Consider the following 14,064-nt stretch of genomic DNA (forward strand, 5'->3'; position numbering starts at 1 on the left):
ACAAAGAGTGGTGTCCTTTGTGGTCTTAGAATGCCCTCTACTGGTGCTTTGGTGACATTTCGCGTCCTTGGTTGTTAAACCAATAAAAAGGTTTTTTCTTATATGCAGGGACTCAGATTAAGGATCCTCTCACTCTTCACTCTAATGAGCTGTAGGAAATTTTGGGGTCTGATAAACCACACACAGGCAACACATTTGAGGCTTTATCATGTCCATAAAATGATGTATCTAAGCCACTTTTCAATTTAAACAGTGATTTATTATTTAACAGTGCACAGAAATTTAACAGGGTGTTTACTCTGTTCTTCAAACTAAACCACAGATACAGTGTTGAATAGCGTACATTATTTATAGAGCTTCATCAAGTGTCAAATCACAGTGGTATGCTTATTTATTTTAATCTGAGAAGAGCAGAGGCATTTGCTCCAGTAATAACACATTCATTTGCCTCTATAACAGGATAAAACTCAGTCGAAGTGACCTTAACTAACAGAAAGCAGATCTCTATCAAAGCTATTGTGAGATTACAGGAAATAAAAGTTGGGGAAAATACACATTAAAATCAGCATAGACATTACATAACAAGAGAATTGAATATGTTGCTCCCTGTTTATCTAAAAGAGTTTACAGCATATGTTTGGATCTAAAACACTTATTTTACCAACTCCCAGTAGAAGTAAAAGACTTCTTAAAGAGGACGAGGAAGTTCTCCTGCATAGCTAATCAATGTACATATTGCAGAATAACCACCATGTTGAGCATTAACATATCTGGAGGAAAACACAGTCGAACATGTGAATATCAATTACTAAGTGAGTTACAAGGCACTGTCAACAGATCAGTAACCATGGTTACAGCGTTCTTCTTGCTGACAATGATGTCCTCACTGAATGTCCTTGGCTCAAATGCCCTTAAAGCTGTTAGTGCAAAGATGAAAGCATTTCACAGTAGCACGCTGTCGGCTACTGTTCAACAAATAACAGAAGTGACTGACAGAAACCAGCTCGTTCATTCATATATCACAGCACAAATGAACTACAGCAACTACCTGTAACTGACTTGATTTTTAAAGGGTTGTGGGCACACCTTAAAGAGACAATTCACCTGAAAATCACGTATTCATAGTTCATTTGCTGTGGCCTGTAGTGCCACCACAAAATCCACCTAGATCATTTGGTTTGAGTTGCAAAGATTTTTCTGATGACTTATGACCTCTTCTTGACTTAAGGTCCTCAAAGAAACAAAAAATACTGTGAAATGTCTGTCTTTAGCAATGACACAGTTTTGAATCCACAGACCTCATGTGCAGCTGACTCATTTTGTAACAGCATGCATCTACCACTGACAAATGGTACTCCAGTCTGCGCAGTCATTCAGTTCCTGGCTGTAATATGATTTTGGGTAAAATGTCTCTTTAAACAGGAGACAAGAGATTTGGACAATAATGCTGTCAACTGTGTGGAGTAAAGTAAAGTAACCACCAGTATCTGTTACAGCATGTTGAAAAATTCTGACACAGTGAATTAAAGGTGAATCTCTCCACTAAAAGAGAATATGAGTATAAGTACAGGAGAATGTGTGCATTTTACAAGCGTCACTAAACAGTGCTAAAGTCTTTTAAACAATGAAAATATTCATGGAATGAAAATATAATGTAATTAGAATGACTATAATACCACAAGAAAACAGAGCCAAGCTACTGGCTTAGTTACATGTGTTGAGAGCAAAGTGTATCCACATCAACTCCTAACGTGTTCTTTCCTGTTGTTAAAACTCTTATTAGAAAAAACATCTTCTACTGAACACATGACCAACGTCCTGGGATTAACCTAAGACATACCAAGACGAGAGGTTTTTCAAAAGCTGCCCTGTATGTATACACTACACAGCACGAAAACCTCAAAAGTTCTTTTTACAGGTCTACTGTAAATACTAGTAACTTTATAAGAATGAGAATAAGAATGCTATGAGCAGAAAGTGCAGATCCCGTAGAAATATATTTACAAATGATTTATGAATCTGAATGCCCTGAGGTGCAGACTCTGATCCTCATAAATGGACAAGCTTCCTTCACACACAGATCTGTGGAAGATTAGCAGTAACAATGATGATGATGGAAGTGGATGAAGAAGGAATGTATTAAGTGAACAAGTGCCTTGTTATCAAAGCAGGAATAAAGCATTAAAACATGATTGATTGGACAGAAGAGACACTCCAATCCTAACTCACAGGAACAAAGCTTGGATTTATAGTCACACCAAGTCTGTATGGCTTGTCTGTAAGCAAACCTGGCTAGATGTTTAATATTCACAGGACTTTCCAGCTTTGATTTGGTCCTTCTTCTCCTGAGAATAACAGGAGTTCAGATCGTTTCTCATTCTGTGCAAGTGAAGACTTAAAAATGACTAAATGACTAAAAAAGTTGGGGTGAAAGAGACAAAACGATCAACTAAAAGTTTCTGAGAGTTTGGCATTAATAAGAGACCCTTTTGCATTACATGTCATATTTAGAATGTTAATATAAAAAATAGCAATTCATTTTTAAACTGACTTCACCACTAACCCCTCTCACAGTTATTTGGCACAATACACCCGATATATTATTCAACAGCTGTCAGAAAAGAACCAGCAGGTTTGGAAACACATGCAGTAAAACTCTGATCAGACTGAACGGAGTGCTAAAGTTACACTAATGTTTTATAGCCAGCTGGACAACAGCAATAAAGCAAGACTTTCTGTGGCCACTGAAAAACAACTGAATATAAGCTGTGCACCTTGTGAGGAGTACAAAATACTGTGTACATACATTTTTCTTTTGTCTGAGGGATGGATAAAATCAGCAACTGTCCACATACCGCTCTCTTGAGGTTTGGTGCTTTGCAGACTAATACCTGTGAAGAGAGATAAGTAATATAGAAACAGCTTATTCATCAATAACAAAATAAATATTTTTTTATTCATGTAAAGTAATTTTTAATTAAGTAATCTTAATCTTTATGTGACACACATACTGTACCCATCAACCTTTCCAACAGGAAATGCTTTATTAATCAATACCCCCACAGTTCCCAAGTATTATTCTGTATATTAAATCATATATAAAAGATGTGTACATTTTAAACGTGCACCTACCTGTAGTAGTTGGGTTTAAAAGGGCCATTCTTATTCAGACCCAGGTATTTGGCTTGCTCATCCGTCAGCTCTGTCAGGTGGGCATCAAACGTGGCCAGATGCAGACTAGCAACATACTCGTCTGAAATACAGATATACAACAAATGATTCATAAACACACACAGGTCTCAATGTGAGTAAGGTTACCAGTCATAGCATCACCAAGAGTAAGTTCATACATTTTTCCACCTAACCCCCGCCTTAATCTTCTAATCTCCATGGTTTCATGCAAAGCAAACTTGTAAAGAAATCAATTCACTGTACTCTAATTTCACAGCCAAACCATACGTAGCACTTGTAAATTTTACATGCAGACGGTATCTGTTTAAACCCTTACCCATCTTTTTGGGAAGCAAGTAAACGTCCTGCTTGTAACGTCCCTCTGGAGCATTGTACAGCTCTATGAGAGCCAGGGCCTAGAAACACACATGCAATAATAATAATAATAACACTGTTGGAAATTAATCTGCACACCATAAACTGAATGAAAAGCAATACATTAAGCTATCAACATCTGATTACAAACTGTAATCAGGGAGCACATTTGTGCAGCTGCCTACAGTACACGCTGCTCCTGTCCTGTATATGATGACATTTCCAGATCAGATCATGAGCTTATCTGGCAGGATGGTCGACTGATTATGGAAAATTGAAAAGTACACAATGAACTCTATGTGCTCTCTGCAACATAATAATTCTAGTGTGTATTTATGGTAGCTTCTATCAGAAGCATATTACCTGAGTGGTGGCTGTGATGGACAAGACAAAGGTAGGGACAGTGGAGCAGCTGAGATTCAGGAGACGCCCCTGTAAATAAAAAATATGGTATGTTAACTGAGGCAAAAGAGGGAACCATGATGAAAAATGTTTTCTCTACAATTTAATTAATGAAAGTTTAGGCATGCTTAGTTTCTTATTAACATCTCTAATGAAGTTTTTGTAGGGTGAAAATTCATTATTTTTAGAAAATAAGTTAAAAAGGTAAGGGTGGTGGGCAAGTAATATAATCTGTATACGCCCAAACACTGCTGCAGACTATTGTGACAAGCCTGATAAGGATGCTTAAATCCTGAGGTCCAGTTGCGTGACATACATACATAGTCTATTATTGTATATGAATCTGAGGTACACAGATATAGCCAGTCACCTCAGCAAGAAGGATAACCCTTTTGCCATCTGGCCAGATGACATGATCCACCTGAGAGCGCACCCTCTCCCACGTCAGCTCAGGCGTCCGCAGACTTGCCTGGAACAGACGACAATATCATCATCTTCACATCCCTTATGATTGCATTTAGAGCATGCAAACTTAACTATCTTACCACATCAATCTCAGTATTGGAGTGCCCCATGTTGCAGACAATAGAACCATTTTTCATTCGGTCCAGCTGATCCCTGGTCACCACATTCTTATTCCCTATAGAAAAACACCAGCACGTAATCTGTTCATCATCTACCGCACAGGACATGGTTAACACAGAAACTATTACTATAGATTAAAAGGTAATGTATGATAGACAAAATGTAATTCATGGCATAGCATTGACTTGAATTACCAGTGCATGTGATGATGACATCAACCTGACGAATGACCTCGTTCAACTTAACCACCCTGAATCCGTCCATGCTGGTTACACACAAGAAAGAGGAAGTTAAGCAATCAGCTTCACCGACGACGGTGACGAGCAGGAAAGTATTTATTGACATGCAAATCAATTCAACTGATGAGCAGGCTCTCTATGTGTGTCTGTTTGTGTGGTGTATTGTGACTTTATGCAGAATATTAGTTGTTTGACAACATAATTGTATGGTTAAAAAAAAGTGATTTTCTTGACAGTTTGAGCAGCTGTGCTTTGTTGCTACTTTCTCTGTATCAGCACATTCATCATGACGATCCCCCCGTCAGTTATTGTTTTTCCTCACCAGGCCTGCAGGGCACAAATGGGATCAATCTCTGTAATGTAGACAATGGCTCCCAATGCTTTCAGAGCAGCACAACAACCCTTTCCAACCTGAAAATACAAAAAAATGTACTGCATGAACCTACCAAAAAAAAACAGAAAACATACCAAAAAAAAGAAAAACATGAAACACAAACCACCCAATTCCAAAACAAGTGACCCAACACTCACACAAAGATGTGTTTAAAGTAAATCTGGTCAACATCATCAAATGGTATTTAAGAGTTTACTATACTGTATGTGTTTTATTATGTCTTATCACATATGTTTTCAGAGCTAACAGATTAGTAGTTTGGTGTTAATGTCAAAATAAGTATCCCACCTCCCCGTATCCACATACGACCACCTGTTTGCCTCCAAACATGACATCTGTGGTTCTCTTCAAGCTAGAGACATAAGATTAGCACATTGGAGTCAAAAACCAGACATTCCTATAATATCTGAAACTAATGGAACCCAATGTTCGCATTGATCTAACTATTTCAATTAATATATTGTTTTTAACATGCAAAGAAATATTGACTGTTTACATCACAGGTCATCTGTTGCCCAAAATATCCCAATCCAGAGGTCTGATGAAGTTAGTATTTAGTGTTATATCTCATTATGGAGCAAGTGCTACAACACAAACCGTATTAATCACTATGGAGTCTTCCAGTAAACAAACTTTATACTGGTCATGTATACATGAGCTGTCCCATGTTTTTGTTCAGACGTCCAACAATCAAAGCTGGAACTCACCCATCCAGGATTGACTCTCTGCAGCAGTACAGGTTGTCAAACTTCTGCTTTGTCACAGAGTCATTCACATTCATAGCCGGTACACAGAGTTTTCCAGCTTTGGACAGTTGATACAACCTGGAAAAAAAGAAGGCAGAACCATGTTTGTGAGAAGCTCAAATCAGAAGAAGCACAAACAATTTGTATTAAAGAATGAATTACCTGTGAACGCCAGTGACACTCTCCTCAACGATGCCCCTGATCTTCTTGAATACATTGGGGTATTTTTTGTACATCCAGTGTGTCAAGTCTCCACCATCATCAAGAATCTAACAGAAAGGAAACTGTTATATTTTTCTGTATGAACATGGGCTTTACATCTTCTTTTCAGCAGATGGACAAAAAATTTAAAATTAATAAAATAACCATTTCCCATTTGTTTTTTTTATAGTGATAGATGAGTATAAGAATGCCCTTCCTTGTCACGACCTGGTGTTTATTTATGGTTTTGGATTTCCTTGTTTTGGGTTTTTAGTTTAATCTGTGTTTAGTTATAGTTATTTTCCTGTAGTTCTGGGTCTTTGTTTAGTTCTTGTGTGTTGTCTTGTGCTTCCTGTTTTTCTTTGATAGTCCTGTCCCGCCTGTGCATTGTCTGGAGTCTTGCTTCCTGTGTTTTCCCTCCTTGTGTTCTCCCTCCTCCTCCCGGTGATTACCTGCTCCTCCCTCATGTGTCCCACCTGTGTCCAATTGTCCACCCTGATCCCTTTGTATTTAGTCTTTGTCCTCCCTGCACTCGGTGCTAGTTTGTCTCGTCTCTCGTGGAGTTAGTGTGTCTTGTCACTTTGGGGAATGTCTTTGTATCTCTCCTGCCTTGACCTCATGAATCCCTTGGTAATTATGCTTCGTCACGTTTTGAGCTTTGAACTAGAGAGTCTATGCTAAGAACCTCGTTTTGCTCCTCTGAATTTTTGCCACGCTATGTATTTTCCTTTGTTTGTATTTTTGCCCTCGTGGCCTTGAATAAAGGACTGCCTTTTGACTTTACACCGCTCTGTGCCTCTGCATCTGTGTCCTCATCCACCACAACTCTTGACATTCCTCCACTGCCCACTCTCTCAGCCAGCAGGAGCAGAGCCACACCACATTGTTTTATTCCCTTAGTTCTTCTGTTATAAATTAATTTGTAAATAAAAGCAAATTTTGTTTTATTGCACTTGCTTTTTGTCATGTTGCTACCCCCTGAGCCAGGGTCGTAACACATTTATCCATTATACATGTTAAAAAGTTACAGTTACACAGTTCTGTGCACAAATAGGCCTAAACTTCCACTTTACACTCACCATGTTAGGTTGCCAACCCTCAGTGTTGACACAGCGGTCAATACACCACCAGAAGTCATCCTCAGACTCCCCCTTCCAGGCAAACACAGCCACACCTGCAACATAACAGATTTGTGATACCTTAAGGAATCTTCCATTAATCAACATGTGTGGTCATGACCCACTTTAGAGTCTACAAAGCAACTTCAAATATCGGTGAACTCAAAAGAGGAGAATTGTTGAACGCTGGCAGATGTTTCAGAGTTTAATAAACAGCCCGGCTTGTTGCAGACAATACACAGCGATAAATTACTGAACAACAGACACTAACACAATTCCCTGGAAATGTATGATTACCACCGACTTGTGAATCTCTGAACTTGTCAAATCATTAAAGGTCTGCAGTGGAAATTTAGTACACACTTAGACCATCACATAGCAACCACAGATAAAAGAGTCAAGTACTGCTGCTTTTTCACCAAATGAGTTATGTGTTCCCATTATCTCTGCAGGGCAGCATTTTCAAGAGTTTATTTAACATTTTAAACAGTAACCTTGGTTTTAAAAGACACAAAGTGCTCACATGGCAAAGCTCTGCTCTGCTTTAAGAAACACCTGACACCAGCAACATGGTCTGCTCAAATATAACATATAATATATATTGTATGTAACCAAGTAAAGTTAATTTGCAGACATTAAATGGTACCTTACCGGTCTCTGACAGGGCTGCAGCTACTTCATTCTGTGTTGAGTAGATGTTACATGCAGTCCATCTGCACTGAGCCCCAAGAGCCACCAGAGTCTCAATCAGCACCTAGACACACACAGAATGGGCTGTTCAGCAACACATTCGTTCAGTACACTATGTCAGCATTATATATGTCTGTTTGTGCATTAATATAAATAATTAATTCATAGGATTTATCATGTAACAAGAGTTGGTGTAAAGTAGTGCAGAAGCTGTGATTGAAGTGGACTTGAAGTGTTGATTATCACACTGCAGCCTTTGCTGGGGCGTCGAGGCTCAATGTCAGAGAGAAATCTTACTGCAGTCTGTGCAGTGATGTGAGTGCAGCCCACAATCTTGGCACCAGCCAGTGGTTTCTCACTCTGTGCTCTCTTCCTGAGTGAGATCAGTGCTGACATATCTGAAAACAAGGCATCATAAAAACAGAGAGTGGTAAGACGGCAACACATATGAGGGAAGAAAAACTACAAAAGAAAGACCATTCATTCTGCACATAACTACTGTTTGTATGCATAACTTTACATAACTGTTTCATTGCACTGATTTTTAGGCTTTTTTTAGAAATTTAAATGAGATTAATACAAAATTCTGAGGCCTCACTTGTCTCTGTGTTTTACCTTGTTCTGCAATCTCAATCTCACGTCTGCCAAATTCAGCCTGTTTGATGTTCTTCACACAGAAGTCACTGCTGCCTTTGGAGTTGATTTGTGTTTTGTCCCGAGGTGAGGTCTCATCATCAGAGCTATCAGTATAGGACGCAGCTGTAAAGTAAAGACAGGTTTAGGACAACGAGAGGTGATCACAAGATTCAAATCTGTGTTAAATCATAAGTAAATGCAAACACATGAATTCAGGCTGCATCTTCTTCTTACCCGAGCTGTAGCTGTCGGTGGATGACTGAGAGATGGAGCGGGACAGCGAGCGTCGGCCTGTCTTTGTTGGGAACCTGCTGAACTCCTGCTTGTCCTCCACAAACTGGATTTGCTAAAACAAACAAAAGTCATATTAGATACAGTTTATTATTTCTTTATTATTAGGTTTAAACTGATGTTAAACTATCTCTGCTACATCAAGACAAAAAGTGGAAAGAGTGGTTCAGCCGGAGGTAGGGCTTTGTTTGCAGAAATAAAAACCGGTTTTTATTGCTCCTTTCTCTGCCCTTTAGTGCAGAAATAATGGGACTGTTTTCTTTGCTTTTCTTGAGGTCCAGCATATATGACATGATAACATGATAATCCTGCTCAACCTTAAAAGGCCTATGTTTTCTATCGCCAAAAATAGATGCCTGGCTGCAGCCCAACAGACATAGTTGTTTTATTAGTGTTCCAAAGTGAAGCCAAATTCTGGTCCTTGAATGACCCCATCTAACTCATGCTCGTGTAATGATTGTGAACATCCCCTCTTAGCTTTTTTAGGATCAAAATAGTCCCAGGCCCATAACTTAACTAGAAAAAAGGATTTATATTAGCTGTTCTATGCTGAATAAACTGTTACTTGAGTACTAGAAACTGATATCACCTGATTGTTTCCCTCCAGTAAATCATCGGCTAAAAGCCAGAATTTCCTGATGCTCAGTGTGTCGCCACTCCTTAAAAACATAGTTTTTGACATTTCGGACATTTCTGTGAATGGACTTGACCTCATAACTGGTCAGATCCCATTTTTAATCACAGCTGTTCTTCATTCAGACAGCCACTGGTTTCTAGGCTTAGGCCTGCTAATGAAAACCATCCACATACCGGTTCAACAGCATGGCAACACCGAACAATGAGAAGCTGTTTTCTGGAGATTAAGGTGACAAGACACCACATATTTTCTTCTAGACAGGGTGGTGTGAGTTTCAGGGTCCCATAGTCTAACTGGCTGTCTAACTTACTGTGTGTAATCCCCATCTCTCTCTCTCTCTCTCTCTCTCTCTAATTGCTTCCAATCTGTCTCCACTGATCTCTATAAATTACAGGCTAAAAAACATACCATATAAAAATGCTCATTAAAGAGATTGCCAGGAATTCATGATTAATGGATGTTGATATTTAAAAAGTCATTACAACTTTGTGTAATGGTGTGTAATGTCTCATGCAATGACCAAAGTAATAGCTGAGTTATGTAAACTGTGTATTTTCTATTTTATTTTTGGACATAAGAACTGATACAACTTTGCAGTGTTCATATAATGCAAGCTAATGATTGTAAAAACATCCTCTCAAACAGAGAACGAGGATGTGAAACTGTTGCACTACGTGGCTGCGAGGCCGACACATCTTGGGCTGAGGGGTTTGCATGTAGCTGATTCCTTGTCAGAGCTGAGCACTACGTTTCCATGACATGTGGGAGTGTATTGTCCACTTTTGTCCAAATTAAATGAAATGTGCAAATATTTTTCTTTCTAAAGCCTCAAGAATGCAAGGAGTAACTCTTCCTTGTTCCTGAAAGAGTTTGTTAACATCTTTGCTTTACAAGTTTTACTTGAATAAATGGTTCTGCATGAACTCATTTTCCTTGTTTAAGGACAGGGGCTGACTAATGCACTTGACTAGTTGCACAATTGTAAGCTCTTTTTTTTGTCTTTTCCGTGTAGACAGTGGTAAAGTGATCCGTGTGACTTCACATTGCTGATCTTTAGTACAGACATCCTGGCTGTTTCCTCTTACTACTTCACTTCGTCTGTGTGCAACACAACAATTCTCATAAATCTGCAAGTTTTTATATACCACAATATTTTTTCCATAGATTTTTCCATAGTGGAGGGTTAAGGGCTAAAACGTGTCATTTATTAGTACAATTTAGTGGTACAACTAAAGCCAAAGAAGACAAATAACACACACTGTTACATGACGTTAAAAGCAGAATCAAAGTCTAATATACAACATATAAATGTTCTGTACCGTTATGTTGACTCCTGTCCTTCTTACCTTTTTAACAGGTTTGTGAGTGGGCACAGCGCTGAAGACTGTCGACAGCTCTCCCATGTTCATTTCGCTATTTTTGCTTACGGTCATGGCTGAAAATTTTTCTGCAACATTTTCGCTCTCTTTCACTTCTTTGCTCGCTTGTTTCAGCTCCAGCTTCGCGTCCCCGGTCGGGTCTGACATGTCAACCGAGTGTGTGCAACGTTACCTGGACAGAAATACAACAACCCTCGGCTGCTCTCCGTCAGAAGCTAACGCTGTCGATATCCTCGCGCTGCTGCTGCTAGCTGGCTATGGAACGGCTTACGAGATGGAGATTTTCAAATGACGTGCCTTTTAAAACAAATAGTAAACGCAGCAATTAAGTAACTGATTCTATGTTTCGATCGTGCTTTGGCGCTGGCAGTCTGTCCCGTTGCGTGGAGTAGTTGTGTTATTCCTGCGGGTCAGCTCAGCTGTCACCTGGCTGAGTAACTTTGTGGGCGGAAACCAACAGACGGAGGGGGCGTGGTATGTGTTCCGTTGCGTTCATAGACAGTGGGACAACAAAGATGTTGCCGTCGTGTTATGGTTTTAGTGTATGTTATTTGTAAGCTCAAAATTTCCCACTAATTATCTTCACAACATGATGCTGTCTGTTATGATTTTAGACAAAGAGTATAATCTTTCATTGATTTGTTTTGTTTTCCCAGGCAACTACATTATCTAAGCATGAAAAGTCAAATTTAACATTATAAACAGATGCATGTGAAAGTCCCAGCAGTAGCAATTTGCATAATGTGCAGTTTTGGCAGTCAGGAGAGGATTTCATGTTTTGTACCAACTGGACATTATGAAATATGTGTATCTACGGATTAAACGATTAAAAAAATGCAAGCAGTTAAAAATAATGAAGGAAAATACTATATACATCATTCGGGCTATTGTGTCACCAGTGTTTTAAGATATGCCAATTTACCTTATACAGAATGTTCACTCCTTAACAGAGCATCTTTTAGTATACATGTTAATCTCTGTCAGTCTTTCTCTGTTTATTTGTATAATCTGTGTCACTTTCCCAGTATAGAATAGGAAAAGAAGGTTAAAGGACCCAAAAACAATCTGCTCCCTGTGTTTTAAAATGTAGTGGGCAGTAATACTTTTTACTGTGTGGATATAAGCAAGGATCACAGTTATGTGTTGTTTTTTTCAGCATTTACACATTCAAATATTACATAAGCCACAGACTTGACAAACATGGGCATTTCTATATTTATTGTGCACTAGTTATCCTAACCCAGAGATGTTTAGTTAAAGTATTACTTACTTTACTAACTTGTATGAATGTGTGAATGTCCTTGTTTCAGTCACCTTTGCACACATGGTTGCCTCCGAGTGCAATTTAAGCTTTCTTGCTTGCTGAGGCAGCTCAGAGTTTAGAAAGTAGCTGAGCATGGAGAATGGCCATCTGTTTAAAACATGGTTGCAAATGTGCAAACATCATCTCTAAACTCCCATCAATGCAATAAACAGATTTATCATTATATGTATTACAAAATATATTGAATTAATCAAAAAAAGAGGCAAAAAGTTAACGTGACCAGGTTTTCTCTTATCTTATCTTAAGCTGGTAAGTGACACTGAGGCTGTAATATGATCCCGAGTTTATTCACCCCTTTAAGCTTGGCTGGTATGTACACAACTTCACTCAATACAAGTTACCATTGTAGTACCTGAGTTAGAAAGCCAAAGAGGCACCTCATCATTGTATCGCCATCCTTCATGTCATGTTACAGCGTTAAAGTGACCTCATAACTGATAACTTTGGTTTTGTGGAAAACCTTATTTGTGATAATTGATTAGCTTGTTGCACACTCTCAACCACCAAATTGTTCAGCTTTTTTAGGAGAAGGGTGCATTTTTCTCTTTTCAACTATTTTTAATTTTTAAACTACTAAGCTTTTTCTAAAATGTTCAGCCCATTAAGAATGAATGGAGAATGTTCTCCAAACTCCCCAAACTTTGACCTTCAACTACTTTGTCATACCTTAAGCTACAGAAACTGTTAAACTATAATTCTGTTCAGCTATTCGACTACATTTCAACTTGTGTTTAACTATTTTTAAACTATTTTAACTATTCGAATGATTCAACCCATTCAACTTTAAAAAGGCTAAAACTCTGTGATAGTTTAACTGACAGACACCATTCAACTTTTAAACTGCTCACAAAATGTTCAACTATTAAACTTGTATTCAAATGTTGGCTATCTTGATTGGTTTTTGAACTGGAAGTAGTTTATCAATCAAGTATTTTTTGGGCTGCCTCAGAGTTTAACATTAGTGTGTATTGGGTGGAATGTTGAGAGTGGGCGGAATTTTCAGCAGAGTGGAGAGAGGCGGAGGAGATGCCTAAAAAAATCTCTCTAACCTGCGCTCAGGCCTGCACCTTCCATCTAACTGAGATAATTTTTATATGAGTTCGAAGGAACATTCCTTAGCTTTCTGACGGTGTGACTCTTAAAACTGAACACCAAACCGTTTTGCCTGTACAGCCAGCTGTTCAGGGAGAGTGCCGGTCATTCTTCCATTAAGACAGAATGTAAAACCAAAAACAGAGAAGCAGAGCAGCCATATTTTCTAACCCGCCGCCATCTCCACATTTTTTACATCATGCACATAAAAATTATACTGTGTTCTAGAGAGAAACTTCTTGCGATTCTCATGGTGTCCATATTTTTGTCTGACGGATTCGGTTTGGACAAAAACAAAATTGTTTAGAGGGTGTTTTTACATTGAAAACGCATTTACCATGGTTACAGGCTGACACACAAGAAGTTTTTCCACATTAAAATCACACAGCCTGTGCTTCTTATAAGCTTATAGTATTATTCCAGCCTCAGACCTTTCATATGGTATATTCACAGGCTATTCTTTAAGGTGACTTCATACTGTTCTTGTCTTCAGCTGTTTCTTTTTCATATCTTCATAATATTAAAACATTTTCTACTTTTCAAAATAAGAGCTTTCTAAATTCTTAACTGTGTTTCAGCAAATTAAATTCAGATTGCAGATTCTCCAGCAATTCAGATCACTCCTCTAGTTGTTCATTGTAACCCACTTTTATCCAATAAAGGTTTACTTTGAAAGGGACCGAATATGTTGAAACAGCGCCACACCACTATTGATTCCTACTCTGTGGCCTAAAGGGATATTGCAGTTCTAGGTCAATTAAAGGTGTGCGTTTGCTTTCCGGGT

General features: G+C 38.6%; 1 protein-coding gene across 2 annotated transcripts; it reads right to left on the reverse strand.

Annotated features, from left to right (window-relative positions):
* Positions 1-237: 237 nt before the first annotated feature.
* On the reverse strand, positions 238-11,301 carry LOC114436149 (S-adenosylhomocysteine hydrolase-like protein 1). Of its 2 annotated transcripts, XM_028406267.1 has the most exons (17): positions 10,832-11,301; positions 8,792-8,903; positions 8,537-8,680; positions 8,219-8,319; positions 7,883-7,985; positions 7,193-7,287; positions 6,075-6,181; positions 5,874-5,990; positions 5,455-5,518; positions 5,095-5,183; positions 4,728-4,798; positions 4,494-4,588; positions 4,319-4,417; positions 3,910-3,978; positions 3,509-3,587; positions 3,133-3,253; positions 238-2,891 (listed from the first exon to the last, which is right to left on the reverse strand). In XM_028406267.1, exons 1-17 carry the CDS (start codon positions 11,009-11,011, stop codon positions 2,885-2,887), a joined length of 1,653 nt encoding a protein of 550 aa, XP_028262068.1. In that variant the 5' UTR covers positions 11,012-11,301; the 3' UTR covers positions 238-2,884. The 2 variants fall into 2 exon arrangements, with proteins under 2 accessions (XP_028262068.1, XP_028262070.1); XM_028406269.1 differs by lacking the exon at positions 238-2,891 and having other exon boundaries at positions 3,129-3,253.
* Positions 11,302-14,064: the final 2,763 nt, after the last annotated feature.

This window comes from Parambassis ranga, chromosome 5, assembly GCF_900634625.1.
Source record: "Parambassis ranga chromosome 5, fParRan2.1, whole genome shotgun sequence".
NCBI classification, from domain to species: domain Eukaryota; kingdom Metazoa; phylum Chordata; class Actinopteri; family Ambassidae; genus Parambassis; species Parambassis ranga.

Coding starts and splice junctions, on each gene's coding strand:
- LOC114436149 (XM_028406267.1), bottom strand. CDS start 11,011: ATGTCAGACCCGACCGGGGACGCGAAGCTGGAGCTGAAACAAGCGAGC. Junction 4,799..5,094: donor ATTTGTGCCCTGCAGGCCTG/GTGAGGAAAAAC, acceptor GTGTGTAACCAG/CATGGACGGATTCAGGGTGG. Junction 4,589..4,727: donor TGTCATCATCACATGCACTG/GTAATTCAAGTC, acceptor GTTTTTCTATAG/GGAATAAGAATGTGGTGACC.